Genomic DNA, 25,141 nt, shown 5'->3' with positions numbered 1-25,141 from the left:
AACTTAGTTTTCTTATATGGGTAATGAATTTCAGTAGTAGTTTTACATTTATTTTAAAGATGTCCGAGATGATGTGCTTAACCCGGGGTTTAATATAAACTATATCAATAATGTCACCTTTTTACTGGACCAATTGTAAATTATACTTTGTAGAAATAAAGTTTATTATTTATCATTTATCATTATATGTAAAACAACCACAAAGGAAATAGAATTATAGCTCTAGGCCTTTCGTGTTGCAATCAACACATCATCAGGAGCTTTTAATGTTGGAGAAATGAGTAGAAAGTCCGTCTACCTAGCTAGAATAAGGTAGATTGGCACCAGGCAGACCAGTGCCAAATGCTAAAATAATGAAGGCAGAATATTAAAACAGTAGAGCATAACACGATTGGCAGCGCATTCAGCTAACACCCATTGAGGTCCGTGGTTCGATCCCCGGTACGGGTTGAAACATTAGGACGTGTTTCCTTAAGACACCTGCTGTCCATGTTCACCTAACAGTAAAATAGGTACCTGGGTGTTAGTGGACTGGTGTGGGTCGCATCCTGGGGAAAAAAAATTGACGTAATTTCCGAGAAATACTCAGCATAACAAGGGACTTTCTACATAGCAGTATATCACTGATGTCAGCTATGGTCTGTATACCATATACATGTACTTATAGAAATAAAGATTATTATTATATTATTATTATGTATGATAATTCTACTTAAGTGTTCCTGTACCTAAATAAAGTTACATACTAACATTAAGCAGCAAGAATCAGGACAGTAAGTTGTCAGGTGACCCTTTATAAACACAACAAAGAAGAAAGTCTGGGAGAATAAGTCTGACGGGACTTCTGCGTCAGCCTTCGTCGGGTGTAGACGTCTCTCGCCTGAGTATCAGTGACAAATTTTCCCCTTTCTCTCTGGGACGCATATCCTCATCTATTTTACCCGCCGGGCACTCTACAGGAATGGCACCTGTTCATCAGCTTACTTTAGCCAGCTCCATTTTTTCCGCTCTGCGCATAATTCTTTAACGGTCTTTGGTGGGAAGCCGGTTTCTGTACTCAGGTAGAGGTGTAGGCGTCCATCTCTGCTTGACAAGGGCATCCACCAGATCTAATTGAAAACTTCAAGTTTCTGTCTCCGTTTACAAGGGAACTTTTGTTCCTTTTCTCTCACCGTCCAGCCTTTTTTTTAGTTTAATATCTTTATTATGCACACCATACCCATCCTGTGGCGGTAGTCAAAAGATTACAGAGGTACATAATGGGTCCAGGGACTGGACCTCAAAGGTTTGATAGCTGAGCAAGTTACAAAGGTAATGAAGTCACAATTTACAAAGGTAATGAAGTCACAATTTACAAAGGTAATGAAGTCACAATTTACAAAGGTAATAAACTCCAGGTAGGTCTGGTCACCGTCCAGCCTTGGACAACAAATATTGTTGGTACCAACGAGAAGCCGGACTCGAGACTTGTGCCCTCAGTGGCCCTTATAAACCCAACAACAATAACAAATTTGGTGGAGATTTTTTCCCTGGACACCGGAAGACAGTTCTCCAAAATTCCTAAATTATCAGGTGGCTGCAAAAACCCCAAGAGGAGGAAGAAGACAGAGTAATTTTGAAGATGAGGAAGGTAGCAAGTGTACTGATGATGGCGGGTAACATCCAGGGTGTAGGTATTGTTTTTAATGTACGTTGTTGAGAGTGTCTCCTCCAGGGAGGTTCCTTGATGCTGGTGAGGGGCTCTTGATCTAGGGAACTGGATCTGTGTTCCAGTTTCATGAATTAAGCCTGAATACCTTCCACCCCCCCTCAGGTGCTGTATAATGCTGCGGGTTTAGCGCTTCTTGATTATTATAATAATAATAATAATAGAGTAATTGTCCTGATAGTGGTAAAGGGCTCCTGATCCTAGGATTTGGTTACCCTCCAGTTCCTTGGATCAAACTACAAGTGTAAGGCTCTAATCCAAGGAAAAGAAATAATTATGAGACCTATAGTAAGTTTATTTAGGCACAGCTGTACATTAAGTATAATTATCATAGTGTAAATTACGTCGGATAACCCAAAAAAGTTCTATAGCTGGGTTGGTAGTGCACTCAGCTCTCACACTGAGGTCCGGGGTTCGATCCCCGGTACGGGTGGAAGCATTAGCATGTGTTTCCTTAAGATACCTGCTGTCTATGTTCACCTAGCAGTAAAATAGGTACCTGGGTGTTAGTTGACTGATGTGGGTTGCATCCTGGGGACAAAATTAACCTGATTTGCCCGAAATGCTGTACATAATTAAGGGCTTTCTATATAGCATATCTTTGATGTCAACTATGGTATGTATACATTGTATCATGTAGAAATAAAGACTGTTGTTATTATTATTATATTATTATTATTAGCTTTAAATACAAGTTAGATACATGACAGGTTAAGTGTGGGTTGACCTTGCCTAACATGGACCAGTAGACCTGCTGCGGTGCTCTGCCATTCTTGTGGTCTCCGGGTTCCATGACCTCTGTGACCTTCAAGGAAGGTGCCTTGATGCCATCAAAGAACTCTCAATTCAAAGAAATGAAACTGCTCTCCCTTTCCTTACAAATATATACTTATTATTTTTTTGCAGTATGCACGTAACAGAGTCTGGTCACGGACCTGGCCGCAGGGATCTTCACCCCTGAAACCCCCTACAGGTATACTCCAGGTATACCTTCAGGGGTATTGTTAGGCACAAGAGAAAGCCACTAACATGCAGTGCATTTCAAGCAGCTTATTTCCTTAAATCAAATCTGATTGGTAGACATATGACCTTTATGAGTTCGGCGTTGCCCCATCGTTTGACCCTGGTGAGGTAGTCATGGGTGTCACGAAATATAATTGTGATAAGCCTCACGTTCACTTCAATGCTTGTTACCTTATATGCTCCTCAGTGCAGTGGAACCTTGGTTTTCATCATTAATTTGTTTCAGAAAATCTGACGAAAACCGAATTCAACGAAAGCTGAAGCAATATTTTCCCTAAGAAATAATGTAAATCCAATTAATCTGTTCCAGACACCCAAAAGTATTAACAAAAAATACATTTTATAGAGAATAACTATACTTCTGCATAAAGAAAACAATGAGAAATAAATGTAAAGAACTAATGAAATGGATAAATGAACATTTAACATCACTTCTACCTTTATTGAAGATTCTTGTTGGCATATGGAAGATGGTGAGGAGGGGAGTGGGAGGAGAGGTTATCTTGACCACCATCACTACCACCCTCTACCACTCTCGCTACCACCCTCTACCACAATCGCTACCACCATCTACCACAATCACTACCACCCTCTACCACCATCACTACCACCATCTACCACAATCACTACCACCCTCTACCACCATCACTACCACCCTCTTCCACTATCACTACCACCCTCTACGACCATCACTACCACCCTCTACCACCATCATTATCACCCTCTACCACCATCATTACCACCCTCTACCACCATCACTACCACCCTCTGCCGACGAGAAACGCAGCCAGACTGACTCTGAACGCGTGGGATTGCAATAAATTCCGATTAGAATGATTATATTTTAAAATTTGTTCTCACCAGGTATAGTGTACCTGGGTATAATGGATGCAAACTATTTCTAGAAGTATATAAACTGTTAAATGTATTAAGCACATGATTAATACAGGCATATAGTGATGAAAAATTATTTAAATTTACCCAGTGAACATAATTACAGCCTTATGATAAAATCCGTTGTTTTCAGAATTGCCCAGTATTGTTACAAATTTACAAACACACTCATTATTCAGATTTAACAAAAAAAAAATAGCATTACTGGACACTTTCCCCATGTTACTTCACTAAAATTGAGGCTTCACTGTATTTGTGCTATTCTGTGCTGACTATGTAAGTTCATGGACCAGGCCATGGGGGCATGGACCCCTGGAACACCCTCCAGGTACATGGGTAAATTACCTAGGATAACCCAAAAAAGTTAGACAAAGTGACTTTTTTCCATCAGGGTTCCTGGAATATCTTATTATTTTAAGCCTAGCAGTAAGTTACAGTAGGAATTAATCATGATTATAACTTTAAAAGTTAAAACTAGATAATGTGCTGTGAGATATATTACAGGATATCATACAATGACAGTTATAGTCTATAAGAAACTGAGAACTATCATTCCACAGGCAGCTGGAAGCATCTTTGGTAGGTGTGTAGTACCAAGGAAGCTGGTACGGTCAACTCCAGCTTGTGGTTTCCGAATCTCAGAGAAACTATCTGCCATTCCATTGCTCAGATCAAGTTTGTTGCCACAGAGGACCTTGTCTCCAAAATTATTCCATACCGCCAGTCTTTCTTACTTATCGGCATCAGATGTAAGTACTGTACAGTTACTGTGCTCAAGCCTTTTTTTTAATTTGTGCAGAGGATAAGATTATATTCATTCTTTCATTTTTTATTGGTCCACAATCAAATCAGCACTGAAGATTATACAGCTGCAGCACCAGTTTGCTGACAACAGATTGTCCAGTACCTCTATTAATCTGGACAAAATTAAGAAACTACAGCCTCTCCTCACTTAATGATGGAGTTCCTTTCCTAAGACCACATCAGTAAACAAATTTGCCGCTAAGCAAGGAGCATACTATAATGATAGTGGGTTTGTGTCAGCCATCCTTGATTTGTATGATAATTGCACCATTTATATTTTTAGTATACTATTTTTTAAATGTTTTTACAGTGGTGTACTGTATATTGTAATAAACAGAATAAAGGAAATCAACTCTAATATGCATTATTTAGGTATGCATACTGGTCAGAGAACCCATCGTAAGTCCGAGTCATTGGTAAACGAGTACGTCGCTAAGTGAGGAGAGGCTGTAATGTACTAGTTTAAATGAATTATAGTAGTAGTATATAATAACTTTTGGTTTGCAGAACAAGTGACCAGTTAAAATAGTGTTAGATATATATAGTAGGTTGGTAGACTGCTTGGCCTGGTTGACCAGGCAAGCACCAGACGAGCCTGGCCCAGGGCTGGGCTCTGGGAGTAGAAAATCTCTCGGAACTCATCAGAGGTAAAGGCACAGCAGCCATCCTGGGAAATATTACCATCCTACCTTACAAGTGGTCAGTGGTCAGTCGTCAGTGGTCAGTGGTCAGTCGTCACGTGAGGTCACAGACCCTGAGCTGCTTTGGGGATTAGCGTGGACGGTTACAAAGCATGGCTTGCTTCTGCAGTGTTTTAAAAATTGAGGTTGGAGAGTTGAAGGAGGAGGTCTTGCTTCTCCAGGAGGAGATTAGGAGGCTGAAGGTCCACCTCAATGGGTCTGGGAGAGAGTGTGAGGTGGCTGGAGTTGTGGGAAATGAGGCTTCTAGCAGTGAGGTGCAGTCTGTCTCTCGCTGTGAGGAGGCTGGAGTTGGGGAGGTAGCAACGGCTACCAGCAGTGAGGTGCAGCCCAGCACCTGCTACAAGTGGCGAATGGTTCACAGTAATGGGAGGCGCATCAGAGTAAGGAAAGTTAAGAGTGAAGATCTGAAGGTAGGAAATCGCTTCTCTGTTCTTCAGGATGAATATACTTCAGTGGCCAGTGAAGGTAAGGGTACTACTGCCCCTGCTAATGGAGGTAAGCGCATTCTTGTGGTTGGTGACTCTCAGGTAAGATATATTGACCGTGCTTTTTGTAATAGGAATAAGAAGATGAGAGATAGAGTGTGCTTCCCTGGAGCTGGTGTTGGGGACATTGTCAACAGGCTGGATAATATCATGTCAGGTAATGGGAACAAGCCCATTATCTGTCTCAGTGCTGGTGGAAATGATATTGGGAAGGGTAGGAGAGAAGAGCTGCTAGATAAGTACAGGTCAGCTATAGATTTCATTAAGTCTAAGGGAGGGATCCCAATCATATGTAGCATCTTGCCTAGAAGGGGAGTAGGAAATGAATGGTTGTCTAGGGCAATTGGTGTAAATTGCTGGCTAGACAGATACTGCAAGGAACTTGCAATCCCATTCATTGACAACTGGAACAACTTTTATGGCAAACATGATATGTATGCAAGGGATGGGGTACATCTCTCTGGGGCAGGGGTGGTAGCACTTGCAGACTCGATTGAGAAGGCCATTGGTGAAATGCCTATGATTTTAAACTGATGGAAGATAGAGGTATGGGTGTGTGTGGGAAACAAGCAGGTTGCAACACTAGGGTTGGAAACAGTAAATGTATAAAAGGCATTCAGCATGAAGTTATAAATAAAGACAATAGATCAGGTCAGCAAACAAAGGGGGACAGCAGAGGGCAGCAAGGGACTAGCTCCCTTAAGGTTTACTATACTAATAGCAGGAGTGTAAGAAATAAGATAGATGAGCTAAGATTAATTGCAAGTGCAGGAAACATAGATATTATTGCTATAACAGAGACCTGGCTCAATCTGAAAGATAGAGAGATGCCCTCTGAATGTCACATACAAGGCTATAAATTATTCCACACTGACAGGGTCAACAGGAAAGGTGGTGGAGTAGCGATGTATGTCAGAGACAATTTAAATTGTTGTGTTAGACAAGATATTAAATTAGAAGCGTCAGCCACTGAATCTGTTTGGTTACAGCTTCTCGAGGGCCGAGAAAAACTAATTTTGGGTGTGATTTACAGGGCCCCAAATCTTGATAGGGAGTGCAGTAAACTTCTATGGGACGAAATTCGTAAGGCATCTACATACGAAAATGTTGTGCTAATGGGAGATTTCAACTATAGACAGATTGACTGGAGCAATTTGACAGGAAATTTAGAGTCAGGTGACTTTCTTGATACAATCCAGGATTGTTTTTTAAAACAGTTTGTGACAGAGCCAACTAGGGGAAATAACCTCCTTGACTTGGTTCTTGCCAGTAGGGAAACACTAATTAATAATCTTGAGGTTAATGATGAGCTTGGGGAAAGTGATCACAAATCACTCAGTTTTAATATATCATGGAATTCCCCTAATAATGGCAATCAAGTCTCCGTCCCTGACTTTCGCTTGGCTGATTTCATAGGACTGAAAAATTACTTAGGTGGGCTGAACTGGAATGACCTGACTAAGGGTCAGGTAGGTGGTGATGGTTGCCGATATGATGCTTTCCAGGGCATAGTTCTAGCTGCTCAGTCAAATTATGTTCCAAATAGGGAAATCAGATCAAACAAAAATGATCCTAAATGGATGAACAATAGATTAAAATATCTGATTGGTCAAAAGAGAGGCATATATAGGCAAATCAAAAGAGGAGAGGGGCAATTAAGAAATCGATATATTCAGTTAAAGAGAGAAATAAAAAGGGGAATTAGAAAAGCAAAAAGAGATTATGAGGTTAAAGTTGCAAGAGAATCGAAGACTAACCCAAAAGGATTCTTTCAGGTATACAGAAGTAAGATCAGGGACAAGATAGGCCCACTCAAAAGTTCCTCGGGTCAGCTCACTGACAGTGATAAGGAAATGTGTAGAATTTTTAACACATACTTCCTCTCAGTTTTTACACAGGAGGATACCAGCGATATTCCAGTAATGATAAATTATGTAGAACAGGACGATAATAAACTGTGCACGATTAGGGTCACAAGTGACATGGTCCTTAGGCAAATAGATAAATTAAAACCTAACAAATCCCCAGGCCCTGATGAACTGTATGCAAGGGTTCTAAAGGAATGTAAAGAGGAGCTTAGCACACCTTTGGCTAATCTTTTCAACATATCACTACAAACTGGCATGGTGCCAGATAAGTGGAAAATGGCAAATGTGATACCTATTTTCAAAACAGGTGACAGGTCCTTAGCTTCGAACTATAGACCAATAAGCCTAACCTCCATAGTGGGAAAATTTATGGAATCAATAATTGCCGAGGCAGTTCGTAGCCACCTTGAAAAGCATAAATTAATCAACGAATCTCAGCATGGTTTTACAAAGGGGCGTTCCTGCCTTACGAATTTATTAACTTTTTTCACTAAGGTATTTGAGGAGGTAGATCATGGTAATGAATATGATATTGTGTATATGGACTTCAGTAAGGCTTTTGACAGGGTCCCACATCAGAGACTATTGAAGAAAATTAAAGCACATGGAATAGGAGGAGAAATTTTTTCCTGGATAGAGGCATGGTTGACAAATAGGCAGCAGAGAGTTTGCATAAATGGGGAGAAATCAGAGTGGGGAAGCGTCACGAGCGGTGTTCCACAGGGGTCAGTGTTGGGCCCCCTGCTGTTCACAATCTACATAAACGACATAGATGAGGGCATAAAGAGCGACATCGGCAAGTTTGCCGATGACACCAAAATAGGCCGTCGAATTCATTCTGACGAGGACATTGGAGCACTCCAGGAAGATTTGAATAGACTGATGCAGTGGTCGGAGAAGTGGCAGATGCAGTTTAATATAGACAAATGCAAAGTTCTAAATGTTGGACAGGACAATAACCATGCCACATATAAACTAAATAATGTAGATCTTAATATTACGGATTGCGAAAAAGATTTAGGAGTTCTGGTTAGCAGTAATCTGAAACCAAGACAACAGTGCATAAGTGTTCGCAATAAAGCTAATAGAATCCTTGGCTTCATATCAAGAAGCATAAATAATAGGAGTCCTCAGGTTGTTCTTCAACTCTATACATCCTTGGTTAGGCCTCATTTAGATTATGCTGCACAGTTTTGGTCACCGTATTACAGAATGGATATAAATTCTCTGGAAAATGTACAAAGGAGGATGACAAAGTTGATCCCATGTATCAGAAACCTTCCCTATGAGGATAGACTAAGGGCCCTGAATCTGCACTCTCTAGAAAGACGTAGAATTAGGGGGGATATGATTGAGGTGTATAAATGGAAGACAGGAATAAATAAAGGGGATGTAAATAGTGTGCTGAAAATATCTAGCCTAGACAGGACTCGCAGCAATGGTTTTAAGTTGGAAAAATTCAGATTCAGGAAGGATATAGGAAAGTACTGGTTTGGTAATAGAGTTGTGGATGAGTGGAACAAACTCCCGAGTACAGTGATAGAGGCCAGAACGTTGTGTAGCTTTAAAAATAGGTTGGATAAATACATGAGTGGATGTGGGTGGGTGTGAGTTGGACCTGATAGCTTGTGCTACCAGGTCGGTTGCCGTGTTCCTCCCTTAAGTCAATGTGACCTGACCTGACTAGGTTGGGTGCATTGGCTTAAGCCGGTAGGAGACTTGGACCTGCCTCGCATGGGCCAGTAGGCCTTCTGCAGTGTTCCTTCGTTCTTATGTTCTTAAGTGTGAATTGTAACCCTGTTGCTTTCTTTGTCACACAAACATGTAAAATAGAAAGTAAATTTTGCAATTTTTGCTTCATTATTCACTTGATTTTCCATTCCTGCATTTAATGTGTGTTTTTCAATTTAAAAGACATGGTGTGAGACTAGGGAGATGATCCTCTCAATCACTAACATTAATCAACAGTATCCTGCATTAAAAATATATACAGTACTCTAACCCCTTCTGTATAAATTACTGTATGTAAAAAGAAGAAAAATTTTACATTTCTTCTTTTTTTAGGTCACCCTGACTTGATGGGAGATGGCTGTTGTTAAAAAAAATAATACAGTATTTTATATTTTCTTGACCTATGATCTCATAGGAACACAGTTGTTAGTGGCATACAGGTGGTGGCACTGAGGGCAGATGTGTGGGGCAGGATAGGAAAATACTGCCAGTTAGAGTAGATATATTTATTGTTTTCTAAATCTTCTGTTTATGACCTGTATAGGTAGCTTTTTTATACTCTAGTAATTTTAACTTCTTGGATGGAGATATAGGAGGGTGCTCATAAATCACATTTTTTTGCTATTGTTGCAGGATCTAGCAGTGGGAGAGCCAGATAAACTGTACAGCTTGGTAGAAGTAGAGTGTCGAGGCCACGACACTGCTGTACTGCGTTCCTACCTAACGTTTGTGTCTTCAGCAGCCAGCCATCTGAATGTTTCACTAGAAGAAATGTATGATTATTTGCAGTTTATTGCCTATCTAGGTTATGCAGAAATTAGCATATTGTAACAAGTTGTAAAATAAGTCATCTGTTGGAGTAGGGGTTAATGAACCACTTGCCTTGAGTGTTGCTACTCTTCTCACTTTCATATTGTAAGTGAAGGACATTATGTACTGAATGAACCTCACAGTGGGAGTGCCAAAGGGACACTGAAGCCTTCCCATAATCTCCATCTGTTCCCCAAAATAATAACAATAACACTATTTCAAAGCAATTTCCCTAGCCCTCCCTTCTAATAAGACTGCTACCCCTAAGCCCCTCCTATATGGACTTCTTGAGCTACCAGACCTTGCTATGAATAAATTTTACTGGAAGCTGTTCTGAGGTTAACACCTTGGAGATTAGGAGGAGGAGGAAGTGCAGGGTTAATAAAATTATTATGCAGTGGGCCGAGGAGGGGTTGTTCATGTGGTTTGGTCATTTAGAGAGGATAGAGCAAGATAGGTTGACTTGGAGGGTGTATAAATCTGTAGTGGAGAGAAGGCAGGGTAGGGGTTGTCCTAGAAAAGGGTGGAGGGAGGAGGGGTAAAGGATGTTTTGAGTGCAAGGGGCTTGGACATACAGCAGGCATTTGTGAGCAGTTAACTGGACTTAGAGTCCTTGAGATGGGAAGTACAGTGTCTGCACTCTAGGGGTTTGAGATATTTGCTGTTTGGAGGGACATTTAAACTGTCATATCTGTGTGCCTTTGGCTAGACAATGCTAGTGTGAATGAGAGTGAAAGTGTTTCTTTTTTGGGTAACCCTGCCTTGGTCAGACACAACCAGCATGTTAAAAGAGGAAAAAATATAAATGTTTCTTCATATTGTATTGTAAGTGGGACACAGGTTTGGGTGGAAGGAGGAAGAGTAACGAACCTCTAGTGTTGCTGCTCACATTGTTGCTTATTGAGGCACACCCATACATTTACAACTGACTGCATTCTCTACGTTACCTCGCAGGATGTTGCTTGATGCCAATAGAGAGAACATAGAACTAGCCTCTACTTTCTTGGATCTAACCTCATTACCTCCTATTCCCCAGGTGCTGTGTGACCTACTTTCACCCTTACATAAAATATTTTCCTTGTTCTTAAGAAAACAACTTTGTTTTAGCTTCATTGAATACAGTGGACCCCCGCATAACGATTACCTCCGAATGCGACCAATTATGTAAGTGTATTTATGTAAGTGCGTTTGTACGTGTATGTTTGGGGGTCTGAAATGGACTAATCTACTTCACAATATTTCTTATGGGAACAAATTCGGTCAGTACTGGCACCTGAACATACTTCTGGAGTGAAAAAAATATCGTTAACCGGGGGTCCACTGTACATGAAGGTGGCCATTTTACCAATTATTTCCAGCAAAATACAGCATTGCATACGCTAGTTTAGTCAGGAAATACTGCAGTAAATGCAATTGATCACAACTGTATATTGATTTAAACCATAATAATGGTGGGAAGTATGGTGCCTGCACTGTGAAGGACGGGTGGGGATATTTGCAGCTTTGAACTGAGTATTGCCACTTCTCTGGCAAGACAGTGATGGAGTGAATGATGGTGAAAGAGTTTCTTTTTTTTTTGGAGGGGTGGGGGTCACCATGTCTCGGTGGGGGATGGCCGGCTTGTTGAAAAAAAAAATTATGAATGAGTGTGTGCAGGTGAGTACCTACTATTTAAGAATGAATGTAAGTGAGTATCTACCATTTAGGAATGAATATGCATAGGTGAGCATCTTCCACTTATTTATAAGTGTGTTTAACCCTTTGAGGGTTTTGGTCGTACTAGTACGTCGTACGCGTAGGGGTTTTTGACGTACTAGTACGCATAAATTCTAGCGGCCTCAAATCTAGTGGGAGAAAGCTGGTAGGCCTTCATATGAAAGAATGGGTCTATGTGGTCAGTGTGCACAGTCTAAAAAAAATCCTGCAGCACACAGTGCACAATGAGAAAAAAAAAAACTTTGACAATTTTTTTGGAATAAATCAGCGACTTTGCAGTGTATTTTCGTATGGTATTTATTGTTGTATTCTAGTTTTCTTGGTCTCATTTTATAGAATGGAAGACATATTACAGAAATTGAGATGATTTTGACTGGTTTTACAATGAAAGGTGCCTTGAAATTGAGCTCAAAGTAGCAGAAATGTTCGATTTTTACCAAACTTCAAAAGTAAACAAATCGTGCCAGGCGTCCAATACACGTCAACTGGTGAGTCTAATATTCTTTCACAAGTGCACCAATAATATTTATACCATTTTTTACACTAATGCAGTAGTCTGCATAACAGTAAATCTTATATTTTTTGTGAGAATAAAAATTCAAAGTGGAAAGCAAAAGAATATAAGAGGGGCCTTGAGACGTGACTAATGACTAGAGGAAATGTCATTTTAGTGCCAGGAATGTCTTTCTTGTTTATTCTGGACCCTTTTCGGAAATTGGCATCTTTTGAAATTTGTGTGAAATTGGCAAAATTGCTAAATTCTGACCACTGTACTGGATAGTTGAATTTCATAAATGGGTGGTTTCTTGCACCCATTCGATAGAAAAAATGGAGTTCTAGCGAAATATTCATGTTTTTTGTCGACTAGTACAGTGAAATTGGCCAAAAATGGGGCTCAAAGTGGGCAAAATCGCCAATGCGTAAACATTGCCGAGACCGCTAACTTTGCGAGAGCATAATTCCGTAAGTTTTCTATCAAATTTCAAACTTTTGGTGTCTTTATGATCGGGAAAAGATTCTCTATCTTTTCATAAGAGAAAATAATTTTTTTTTTTTAAATTTGGCCGACCCTGAGAACGAGTTTCGGAGAGGGCCTGTCGACCCTCAAAGGGTTAAATGTGTATGTTCCATTCATGAATGATACAGGTGAGTGCTTACCATTTACCTAATAATTTATACAATATTTTGTTCTCAGCTTATGGCCCAAGAAACACATACACCGCTGGACCCTACTTAAATCTGTACACATCCACAAGCACCATCGTGTGCAGTACGAAGTGCGGACACACTTTCTGATAATGAAGTTTGCAAGACTGACAGGTTCCACAACAGACACATTTCTGGAATATATACAGAGAAACCTTCCTGAAGGAGTGGCCATGAAAGTCACCAAAGTATGTAGCAATTTGTAATTATTATTTGCTTTTATTTTTAATGTTCTTTAGATGCAGTATAATTAATTCTTCACTGCACTGTTTTTCCTTCATTTTCATATTTTTTTAAAATTAAGAAGCCTTATGATCATTGCTAGAGTTTGTTATTCAGTAAATCAACTCATTTGGTTCATCTAATTTAAGACATGATGTGTATCGTGTCTTCAAATATAGTTATTTTCTTAATATTGTACTGTTGCCATTTGAGAAAGAAAATAGTGTCAAAAAAAAATAAGGATTATAAATTCTTGAATTCCAAAATTGTAGGATATAGCAGAATAAGGCGTGATAGTGGGTAAATCAGTATTGATGCACCTGGAGGGGTGAGAGGATCAAAAGAGAGAAAGAGAGAGAGAGAGATTCAGGGAGGTGTTTCCTTCAGAAGAGGTGCCTTGATGCTTAGAAAGTGCTGTTAATACAAGATACTAAGGCTACCCTTCCCATTTCTTGGATAAATTTATTACTGCCCAGTTGCACTCTATCGCTGTCTTGCCAGAGGCGTGCCAATACAACAGTTCAGATGCCCCACCAAACAGCAAATATCCCCATCCTTCCTTCAAAGTGTAGGCATTGTACTTGCCTCCCCCTGGACTCAGTCTGGCTAACCAGTTAAAATAAAATTCAACCTGGTGATTAAAGGGGGCCCTTTTGGTCAGCCTCACTGTATAGCTGTGAACCTTCCTGGCAGAGCCTCCAAATCCTTCCTCCATGTCATGCATGTTATAAAGTGATTAAAATGCCAGAAGCAAGGGACTAGTAACCCCCCTGCCTGTATAAATTAATAAAATTAACATAAAGTATTGTTATAAAAAGAAATAGGTTGAGTGGAAACTACTGATGGCGTGACTCGGTTAGCAGCTGTCAGTTACCATCCCTCCTGCAGCATCTGGGCTTTGAACTTTATGTGAAAGTTTACAATGAATTTTAAATAAAAGCAATAAATCTCTAAAGTATTGTAGGTGGGTGTTGCTCTGAATTACTATTAATATTAGTGTTATACAGTATGTTATTATATATTAAGGTATTCCTTTTCTTCCTCACAGCACGAACTACACAGACTTCCAGAACATGTGAAGCCATCATCTGAAGTGATAGTCTAGTAATGACAGCTCTCTATGAAAGTACTCTTATTGTATATAGTGCAAGTGGCAAGTGCTCTTAGTGAGTTGATTTCGTACATTTTCTTTAATTGTAGCAATTCTCTCAAAACCTGAAATAAAAGCAGTTGCTAAATTTTTTATATATTTCTCAGTTTCCATATTTTCTTCCCACATAAGATATATAAAATGTGAATTTTGTTATTTTACATTTCCTGCCGTGGCTCACTTAGCTGGGTGTAAGGTAAAGAGAATTATAGTGAGTAGTAGTCATTTCAGTGTGCACATTATGCTTGGGTTTAGACAAGACTAGTCATAAACTAATAAAATTACTTGTGAACATCATTAGAAATGATTAGTAAGTGTATGTATATAATTATTATTCTAATCAAAACTTAAGTGCCAAACCCACAAGGGTCATACAACACTGGTAGGTATATGAAATATCAGATTTAGAATTGCATTATAACTCGTATATATTCCTTAGCATTTCCTTCTCCCATGAGTGTTATAATAATAACAGAAATACCTTGAAATTAGTATTCTGACTCCAGTAAATACCTATCTGCTGATTATCTTTCCCTTAAGGAGCCTCTCACCCTTAAGGTGAGAGGCTCTTGATCGAGGGAATTGGATATGTGCTCCAGTTCCCTGAATTGACCCTGAATACCAACCATACCCCCCCCAGGTGCTGTATAATCCCTACAGGTTTAGCGCTCCCCCATGATAATAATGCTGATTACTTTACTGTAGCGTAAAGCTTTATTTATTGATGTGTATAGTCATGCTGAATGTCTAAAACGGCATTTTCAGCTTTCTGAAAACCTCTAGTGATTCCCTTCGTGGAAAAAAGGTAAAAAAAAAAAAAAAAAATTATCCTAATGTTTTATTAGTAAATGATATGTTTCACTCCGTCAGCCATCTCTCACTGAGGTCTTGTGACATTCACCCCAAAAAGAAGCACTTTCACCTTGATTCAATCTGTCTTTCCAGAAATATGCTGATACAATTCAGATGACCCTCCGACTGCAACATCCTCACTCCTCCAGAGTGCAGGCACTTTCCTTCCCACCACCAGGACTCTAAGTCTGGCAAACTTTTTTCTCTAAATCTCTTCACGTTGGAGTGTGAGCAATGTGATAAGGTAAATGTATTATTTATTTCAATTCCTCCAAATTCTGTACAGTACTCCCTTTAACCCGTAAACGGTCCAAACGTATATATATGTTTTATGTGTCCTACATTTAACATTGCCACGATAAGCCTGAGTCGCCTAGACATGCGAGAATGGGTGTGAGCACTCACTGTGCACCTGTGCACCATATTAAAATAATTGGGGATGCCTGGGTACCATATGCTCTTTTTTCCTATTAAAAAACAACAATGCTTTTTTTCTCAAAAAAGTTGGGGCAGTACGGTAGTGAACGTATATATACGTTTGGACCGTTTACGGGTTAAGGGAGTTTCCTTGATGCTGATGAAAGGCTCTTGGAAGTACACTTCTCTTCCTTGAATTAAACCTGATTACCTAACATTTCTGAGTGTATGATCATCCTCAGAGGTTGACCATCCACTGGAATATAACAATTCTGGGTGAAGAGATGAAGGTAAATTCTTATACTTTTTATTTACTAGTACATTTGATTTTTGGACATGAATACATCATGCCATCACTACCCAGTATACAGTATTACAAATTTTATTACAATAAATGTTTTGCATTATTTAGGTTTTTCATAATGTAGACATTTTGAAGGGGTGGAAAAAATATACATTATAATTTAATGTATTAAGTACAGCAAACAAACAAAATCCTTAACTTCACTGCTGAAAATAGAACATAACTGCAACAACAATAGAGTATTACAAACTAATATAATCACCTTCATTAAAATACAAATAATAAACAATACTACATTACAAATAGTATAAAGAATTCTTTACATCAGTACCATATGCAGTATTTACAAATGAAGGTAAAAGTCAATATTCTCATAATATTGATTGGTAAATAACTGATTAGGGATGGGTCGATACCAGATTTCTTGCCATGACCAATACCAATACAGGAAGGCTCCATTTTACAGCACTTTGCTTTAGTGTATTTCACTAATACAGTAGTTGTCAATTATACCCATTCTTCATTTATTCAGACTTTCTCACTACGTATAAGCTAAGGACAAAAATATTTTAAAGTGAGTAATGTGTACTGTATATCCATTTTTTAGACCTAGCTCTATTGCTCACTTAATATATGATAGGGTAAACATCTTATTAGGCTCTTATATGCATTTGAAAGTGAAAAAAAAAAAGGCTAAGATTCACTTTACAGCAGTAGCCCAGAACTTAACCTGCTGTATAAGCAGGGCCCTTCTGTAGTGAATTTTAGGTCAATACCAATACTCTGGCACAACCCTGTAACTGATACAATGACAAATAATTGGAAATAGGATGTTAATGTTATCGATAAATTCTTCAGTAATGTATTCTGATAGGTAAGTACCGGTTGCATGTTGCAAATATGGTTTATAATGAGTAAGAGCCAACAGTATGTTCCAACCATGGTTGATAATAGGCACAGTAAGTACCAGTAGTATGTATGTTTCATTAGCACGTTCCAACTGTCTTGAAACATACTGCTGAAAAGCAATGTACAGTGGACCCCCGCTTTACGATCACCTCCCAATGCGACCAATTATGTAAGTGTATTTATGTAAGTGCGTTTGTACGTGTATGTTTGGGGGTCTGAAATGGACTAATCTAATTCACAATATTCCTTATGGGAACAAATTTGGTCAGTACTGGCACCTGAACATATTTCTGGAATGAAAAAATATCGTAAACCAGGATTTCCACTGTATTTCCAAGTACTAAAATAGACTGACTAGTTTGCTGTCTGTTTGATAAGAAAATATTTTGAATCTAGGTTTACATGACATGGTTCACGGGAACACTAGAGAGTAACCAAAACAGTCGGTTTCCCTTAACTTTAGAGGTACCGTATTTTCTGGCATATAAGGTACACTTTAACCCCCCAAAAAATCCTGGGAAAATCAGCCTGTGCCTTATATACTTAAGGTCCGGGTCAAGGGTAAGCTTTGGGTTACACTTTAGCAGTTAGTTTACTAACGTTACACCACAACTGCTTGGAGACATTGTGCCAGCAAGCAGCTGACACTTGTGAGCCTTATGTGCCAGAAAATATGGTAATTTACATCACTGTAGTAAGTTAGTTAGTTCATCTTAAGCACCCATGATGCATTGCAGTGCACAAAGATCACCTCCCATTAGGCAGATGCTGTATGAATTCCATATGGGCCTAGAGCTTCCCATGATAATCTCACTAAAATGGTCCTCCCTGGCTGCCTTAACAATGCACCACTACCTGTTGGTTTTTGACATTTTTTTTTCTGAGGTTTAATCCTTAAAGAGGGGAGGGGCTACTTTATGATGGTAAAGGGCTCTTGTTCCAAGAAACTTGAGTTACTTTCCCCTTCCTTGGATCAAACCCGATGACCTTATATGTTTAGGCCTTCCTGTGATTATAATCCAGTGTTTATCAAACTGTCCTCTAATTGAAGAACCATAATTAAAATCTCTATCTACTTTAAATTCCAGGTTTTAGATTTTTTGCCTACTATAATCATATGAAAGATTGATTTACTACCTAGGGATTATGAAGGCTTCTTACATATAGTATATATAAATGATTTGTCTTCTATTTAGTCAAGTGTAATTTGGACATTTACTTTAATCAGATTGTCCAGTGAGATGCATATTTGGGAACAATAACTCATATTAGCATTGTCATACTATTATGAGCTGGTGGGTGGAGTTAGAAAATCAATAAATTAAATTTATGTATTTCTAATTTTAAAGAATGACTAGTTTCTGTTTTCTTAAAACAATGCAGAAATCAGCAATGAGATCATAGCTTTATCCCGTTGTTTAACCTAGTGACATTAATGAACAGATCTAAACTACCAGCACAAGAGGTGCTTCTCAGTAAGACACTTAAACACTAAACTATGTATTCAGCCGTCAGGAAGAACACATGTCACTATCTCAGAGAAATACAGTACAGTACTTCAAAAAATACCACACGAGTACATTTAACCTTACTACTCTGAAAAGTACAGTACAAGTATGTTGTGTATTACAGTACTGTACTCTACAATACATTCCAAATAAAAATATGTATATTGTACAATTGAGAGGCAATAGGCACTATCTTGTAACATTATTCGACACAGCACAAGGTCCTGGGCAACAAATATTTAATCGTTTAAGCCTGAGTGCTGTAATCTCATTTTGTATCGATGCTTACAACACAGTGAACCAGATTCAGTGTTGCACTGATGAGAAAACATTTCAGTACATATTCTGTTTGATTACATTATTCTTACCTTACTCTGAGTATTTTTGATGTATTGCTACATACATAATTTCATAAATGTGCTTTTTAAGCAACCTTTAGTGTTCATCAAGAATCAACCTAATACAGTTGTATTATGTTTAGGATTAAGAATATAGTTTTGAAAAAAAAAAAAAAAAGCTATTAACCTTTTTTCAGCTAGACACAATAATCCTGGTCTGCTTTAAGTATAGTTTATTGCCAGTGATATCTTTCAAGATATGTTAATGTGAGAATTAAAAACAATAGTTCACAGAGATACAACTATTTGGCACATACTTAAGACTAGAATATCTGAGATTCATATGCTGTGGTCAAAATGGAATGTAAATAATACCAGCCATTTTTGACTAGATTATTTGGAGTTACTAAAATGAAAACTTACTGTATTTTCTGGCATATGAGACACATTTTTTCCCCCACAACAAGTACAGTAGGGCCCCCGCTTTATGGCGTTCCGCAAATACGGTCATTTCAAATTATGACCAAAACTCGCTATACGGCTCCCCCCACCTGACTTTCTAATACGATCACCGCGCCCCACCCGGTTTGTTTACATTCTCTCTGAGATCCATAAGCACTAAGTCTCTCCATTATGTCTGGAAACTCCAAAATTTCAAGTGTTTTTAAAAGTTATTTCATATTTTATATATACTCTGATAATTATACTGTACCTAAATAAACTTTCGTACTGTGCTGGCATGCAGGTACACATTAAGACTACAAATATTTTAAGGTAAGTAATGAGTGAATTGTATATGCATTTTATCACTCTGGGATGCTTAAATATCATAGAATAGTATGTGTGGGTGGAATGGCCTGGTATGGTAGCCCAGCTGACTACCATACATACCACACTTGATTTCTTACAATAAATACTACTCATCTCACCCTAGATTAAGACTATAAATATTTTAAGGTAAGTAATGAGTGCACTATGTGTGTATTGTAGTTTTTTGTTTTTTGATGCCTGGTTCTATTGCTAACTTATGTTATTGTAAACTTATCTAGTATTTGTATGCATTTTTAAGGGGGAAAAAAATGCGTTCCACTTTACGGCGATTTCCGCTTTACAGTGGTAGCCTGGAACCTAACCTGCCATATAAGTGGGGCCCTACTGTATTGGAAAATCACTCTTCACCTTATATGCTCAAGGTCAGGGTCAACAGTAGGCTTTGGGTTACACTTTAGTGTAAAGTAAGAGGATAATTAACCCCTGAATATGATTACTGATTGACCGTTATGATACTTCTGTCGTGCGCCTTATATGCCAGAATATATGGTACATCTTTTGGGTGATCCTTTTATGGAAATATTTTTTATTTTATTAAGATGCATTAGTCCAATTTTTTGAACAATGTGTTAAATTTACTTAAAAAATGAACAAGATGGTTTTTGAGAATTGAGGTAAATTATAAAATACAACTCTCAAATCTAGACCGAGTATTTTTTTTTTAAATTTCTTGAACAGTATTGATATTCACTGTTACTTGCTTTTGCTTGAGAAAGTAAGCTGTCATAAATAATTTTACACTGCTTCTGGAGTCACCATTTCACTGGTGTCTCCACAACAACAATGAACCTTGTGTCTGTCATGTTAGGTATCTCTAGAACCCTGCATGTACATTGTGTTGGGCATCTCAAAAACCTTGAATCTATCAAGTCAAGTATCTAGAGCTTTGCATGTATCATGTCAGTTTTCTCTAGAACCTTTGATCTATCAAATCGGGGGGAATGTCTAAAATCTTGCATCTATTATGTTGTTTCTTAATAACCTTGGATCTATAATGTCAGGTGTATATTTAAAACCTTGAACCTATCATGTCAAGTGTGTGTCAAGGACCTTGCTTCTAGTGACAGGCATGTCTCTTAAGTAACATCACTTCTTCCAAGTTAATCTTTTCCTTAATAATCCCTTATAAGGTAGCCAAATATTACACATTACAAGGTTCACTGTCTATGACATCAGTTGGTTCTGGATTTGCCTTGATGGACTCTAGTTCTTCACATCGGACACCCTCTTCAATCACACCCCTGAAAAAAAAGTAAATTTGTAAAAATGCACCATAGATTAGTAGTCATTCAATGTATATTAGTTTATTTTTAATACTGCATTAATTGAGAGCAATTTATAGTAAGATTCTTTTCAAAAGTAAATTTAGCATATACACACATTCAGAAAATTGGGTAATGTCATACATAAACAAGTGCATCTCGGTTGTAGAAAATAATACAAACTGGACATGGCTCTTTTTAGAGAAAAAATTGAAAATAACATATGCAAGTTAAGCTTAGAATGACAAGCAGGATATATGTACAACATTCAGGTATCCTTACTGCCAAAATGGTTTGCCTGCACATGGGGTTTATTACTCATATACAGAGGTAATTACAGTGCTGGAGACAGTATAAGTGGTGTTGAGGTGATCACTTCCTCAGCTTGAATAGAAGGTGGTCAGTCTCTTAGCCTAAAGCAGAGGAATGAGGTCAGAGATTTGTATACAGGAACCGGAAGTAAGGTATAGCCAGAGATGACACCACAAGTGGGCAGGACCCACTAGTACAAATAAGTGATGCTAATTAAGTGTTAGTAAAAAGAGTTGGAAAAGTCATCCCCTATTCCAAGATACTATACTATAATGTTGCTTCGTCAGACAAGTATCATATAAATCACATACAATGCTGCAGGTTGATAAGTATGACAAATGTGCAACACTTAGGTATCTTCATTTATAAAGTACCTAAATATCTTTACTGCAGTGTATCTATTTATAAAGATACCAAAATGTTGCATGTGTTGTACCTATCAACTTTTGGTATTGTTAACTATTTATAACATGATACCTGGCTGATACATCAAGATTATGGTATTTTGGTACACAGGATGTCCTCTACAACTATTGCTAATACTCTTCAACACGACTTACTAGTGGGCTGTGTCCACCTCTGTCATCTTTAGCTACATCTTACTTCTAGTTACAGTGTTAGTCTCTGGCCTCATGCCTGTGCTTTAAGAGACTGATCATCTATCAAGGCTGAGGGACTGATAACTTCAAAATTACCACTCCACTTATACTGTCTCCAGTAATGTAATCACCTCTGTATCCGACTGAAGCACTGCAAAAATCTGCATAACCCGTGCATTTTTAGGTTTTCTTTTTAATATGTCAGGCATTTCCCACCAAGGCAGGGCGACCCAAAAGGAAAGAAAAACTTTCATCATTTAACACTTTCACCATCATTCTTACATAATCAATGTCTGTACAGAGGCACTCAGATATGACAGTTTGGATGTCCCTCCAAGCTGCCAATATCCCAAACCCCTCCTTTAAAGTGCAGGCCTTGTACTTCCCATTTCCAGGACCGAAGTCCGGCTAACCGGTTTCCCTGAATCCCTTTACAAAATATTACCTTGCTCACACTCCAACAGCTCGTCAGGTGTCCCCAAAATTTATTATTATTATTATTTTAAAGATACTCAAGTGTTGCACGTGTGTTTTATTCTTAAACTTGTATACCATTTATAATACATATTGGAATATTTACTCTTTTTTAAAATATCTGAATTCTAAGGTCTTAAGTTGAAGCAATATTTTGTTTTTACTATGGAAAAACCAAATTAGAAAGATTTTCCTAATTTAAAAGTTGGGGTATTTTGTTTAGTCTCCCAGCACAGTATTCTGTAAACCTGAATATCCAAGATCATAAAGCATTTTTAATATAAAAGTTTTTTTTTTTTTTTGTTTGCAAAATTCCAAATTAGAGATGCAGTATTTAACCCGTAAACGGTCCAAGCAGATCTACGTTCACATGTGTAGTGCTACAAAAGTAGATCTACATTTTTTTTACATATTTTCAAATATAACAAAAAAAAAAAAAGTAGATCAAAGTTTTTTTACACATTTTCAAATGTAAAAAAACAAAAAGAAGATCTACTTTTTTTTACATACTTTCAAATGTTGAAAAAAACGTATATATAAGTTTGGACCATTTACGGGTTAATATTTTATCTTATTCTAAAACATGTGAATTTTGGACATACTATTATTTAAACTGAATTTCTGAACAAGGAAGAATTTTGAATAACAAATACAGTAATGTATTTTTAAATAAAATTCAAATATTATTTTCAACTATCAACGCATTTTGAGGGCTTCCTCTATTACAAGACTGAATTTTATCTTAAATTACTCATGTACAACAGTCAGTGTACATTTCAAGGATCAAGGTTACTCTGATGCAGCATCAAAAATTGATCAGAGAGAAAGCATTGAGCGGAAGATTGACAACAATGTGTGTGAGATCACAAGTTCAGAGTTACTGAAAGCTAATAATGTCCAAAATGATAAAGGATATTGTAATGAGATGGGTATATAATAAAGCTACTGAACCAGCGACCATTACATTAGACATCAACATCTACTCAAGTTGTGCAATATAGTTATATTTAACTGCGACATTTAGCTTTTTTTGTGAAAAGAATTGCTATATGACCCTTATGGGTTTAGCGCTTGGTTATATTATAATAATAATTGTGAATATAATAATAATTTACCTGCGGCAGTAAATGATCAGAAAGACAACCGCAACATTGCCAAGAACCAGCACAGTCATAATCACTGTTGGCACTACCAGATCTGTTGGAACAACAACTATTGCTACAAGGAATTAAGCAATATGTATCTATGAATGTATATGTGCACATGTTTATACATGCTCATTATATATATATATATATATATATATATATAATATATATATATATAATATATATATATATATATATATATATATATATATTTTTTTTTTTTTTTTTTAAAAAAGTCGGCCGTCTCCCACCGAGGCAGGGTGACCCAAAAAAGAAAGAAAATCCCCAAAAAGAAAATACTTTCATCATCATTCAACACTTTCACCACACTCGCACATTATCACTGTTTTTGCAGAGGTGCTCAGAATACAACAGTCTAGAAGCATAAACATATAAAGATACACAACATATCCCTCCAAACTGCCAATATTATATATATATATATATAATATATATATATATATATATATATATTTTTTTTTTTTTTTTTTTTTTAAACAAGTCGGCCGTCTCCCACCGAGGCAGGGTGACCCAAAAAATAAATAAAATACCCAAAAAGAAAATACTTTCATCATCATTCAACACTTTCACCACACTCGCACATTATCACTGTTTTTGCAGAGGTGCTCAGAATACAACAGTCTAGAAGCATACACATATAAAGATACACAACATATCCCTCCAAACTGCCAATATCCCAAACCCCTCCTTTAAAGTGCAGGCATTGTACTTCCCATTTCCAGGACTCAAGTCCGACTATATGAAAATAATATATATAATATATATAATATATATAATATATATATATAAATAATAATATATATATATATATATATATATATATATATATATATATATATATATATTTTCAACAAGTTGGCCGTCTCCCACCGAGGCAGGGTGACCCAAAAAAGAAAGAAAATCCCCAAAAAGAAAATACTTTCATTATCATTCAACACTTTCACCACACCCCACACATAATCACCGTCTTTGCAGAGGTGCTCAGAATACAACAGTTTAGAAGCATATACGTATAAAGATACACAACATATATTTTTTTTTTTTTCAACAAGTCGGCCGTCTCCCACCGAGGCAGGGTGACCCAAAAAAGAAAGAAAATCCCCAAAAAGAAAATACTTTCATCATCATTCAACACTTTCACCACACTCACACATTATCACTGTTTTTGCAGAGGTGCTCAGAATACAACAGTTTAGAAGCATATACGTATAAAGATACACAACATATCCCTCCAAACTGCCAATATCCCAAACCCCTCCTTTAAAGTGCAGGCATTGTACTTCCTATTTCCAGGACTCAAGTCCGACTATATGAAAATAACCGGTTTCCCTGAATCCCTTCACTAAATATTACCCTGCTCACACTCCAACAGATCGTCAGGTCCCAAGTATCATTCGTCTCCATTCACTCCTATCTAACACGCTCATGCACGCTTGCTGGAAGTCCAAGCCCCTCGCCCACAAAACCTCCTTTACCCCCTCTTTCCAACCCTTTCGAGGACGACCCCTACCCCTCTTTCCTTCCCCTATAGATTTATATGCTTTCCATGTCATTCTACTTTGATCCATTCTCTCTAAATGACCAAACCACCTCAACAACCCCTCTTCTGCCCTCTGACTAATGCTTTTATTAACTCCACACCTTCTCCTAATTTCCACACTCCAAATTTTCTGCATAATATTTACACCACACATTGCCCTTAGACAGGACATCTCCACTGCCTCCAACCGTCTCCTCGCTGCTGCATTTACCACCCAAGCTTCACATCCATATAAGAGTGTTAGTACTACTATACTTTCATACATTCCCTTCTTTGCCTCCATAGATAACATTTTTTGACTCCACATA

The 25,141-nt window shown here is 37.8% G+C and overlaps 2 protein-coding genes across 3 annotated transcripts in view; one reads left to right on the top strand and one right to left on the bottom strand.

Moving 5' to 3' along the window:
* The first annotated feature begins 824 nt into the window (after positions 1–824).
* On the top strand, positions 825–18,798 carry mRpS10 (mitochondrial ribosomal protein S10). Of its 2 annotated transcripts, XR_008408897.2 has the most exons (6): positions 829–1,669; positions 4,186–4,374; positions 9,848–9,987; positions 12,936–13,134; positions 14,217–14,334; positions 15,264–18,798. XR_008408897.2 is itself a non-coding variant. In XM_053795021.2 (5 exons), the coding sequence occupies exons 1-5, from the start codon at positions 1,622–1,624 to the stop codon at positions 14,271–14,273; spliced, it is 633 nt and encodes a 210-aa protein (XP_053650996.1). In that variant the 5' UTR covers positions 825–1,621; the 3' UTR covers positions 14,274–14,411. The 2 variants fall into 2 exon arrangements, 1 of the variants encoding a protein (XP_053650996.1); XM_053795021.2 differs by lacking the exon at positions 15,264–18,798 and having other exon boundaries at positions 825–1,669; positions 14,217–14,411.
* LOC128701433 (uncharacterized) overlaps positions 15,883–25,141 on the bottom strand; it is a 61,993-nt gene continuing 52,734 nt past the window's right edge. Inside the window, exons 8-9 of the mRNA XM_070100296.1 lie at positions 23,240–23,321; positions 15,883–20,718 (exon numbers count right to left, since the gene is read on the bottom strand). Of these exons, the coding sequence (XP_069956397.1) occupies positions 20,619–20,718; positions 23,240–23,321 (182 nt within the window). The 3' untranslated portion in view covers positions 15,883–20,618. The remainder of the gene's footprint in view (positions 20,719–23,239; positions 23,322–25,141) is intronic.

This window comes from Cherax quadricarinatus, chromosome 72, assembly GCF_038502225.1.
Source record: "Cherax quadricarinatus isolate ZL_2023a chromosome 72, ASM3850222v1, whole genome shotgun sequence".
Lineage (NCBI taxonomy): Eukaryota > Metazoa > Arthropoda > Malacostraca > Decapoda > Parastacidae > Cherax > Cherax quadricarinatus.
This window is presented reverse-complemented; position numbering and strand designations above follow the sequence as displayed.

Excerpts from the sequence above, each read along its gene's own strand:
- mRpS10 (XM_053795021.2), top strand. The coding sequence starts at position 1,622 with ATGAGGAAGGTAGCAAGTGTACTGATGATGGCGGGTAACATCCAGGGT. Across the intron at positions 9,988-12,935 it reads AATGTTTCACTAGAAGAAAT|CTTATGGCCCAAGAAACACA; the intron begins GTATGATTATTT and ends TTTTGTTCTCAG. Across the intron at positions 13,135-14,216 it reads TGGCCATGAAAGTCACCAAA|CACGAACTACACAGACTTCC; the intron begins GTATGTAGCAAT and ends TCTTCCTCACAG.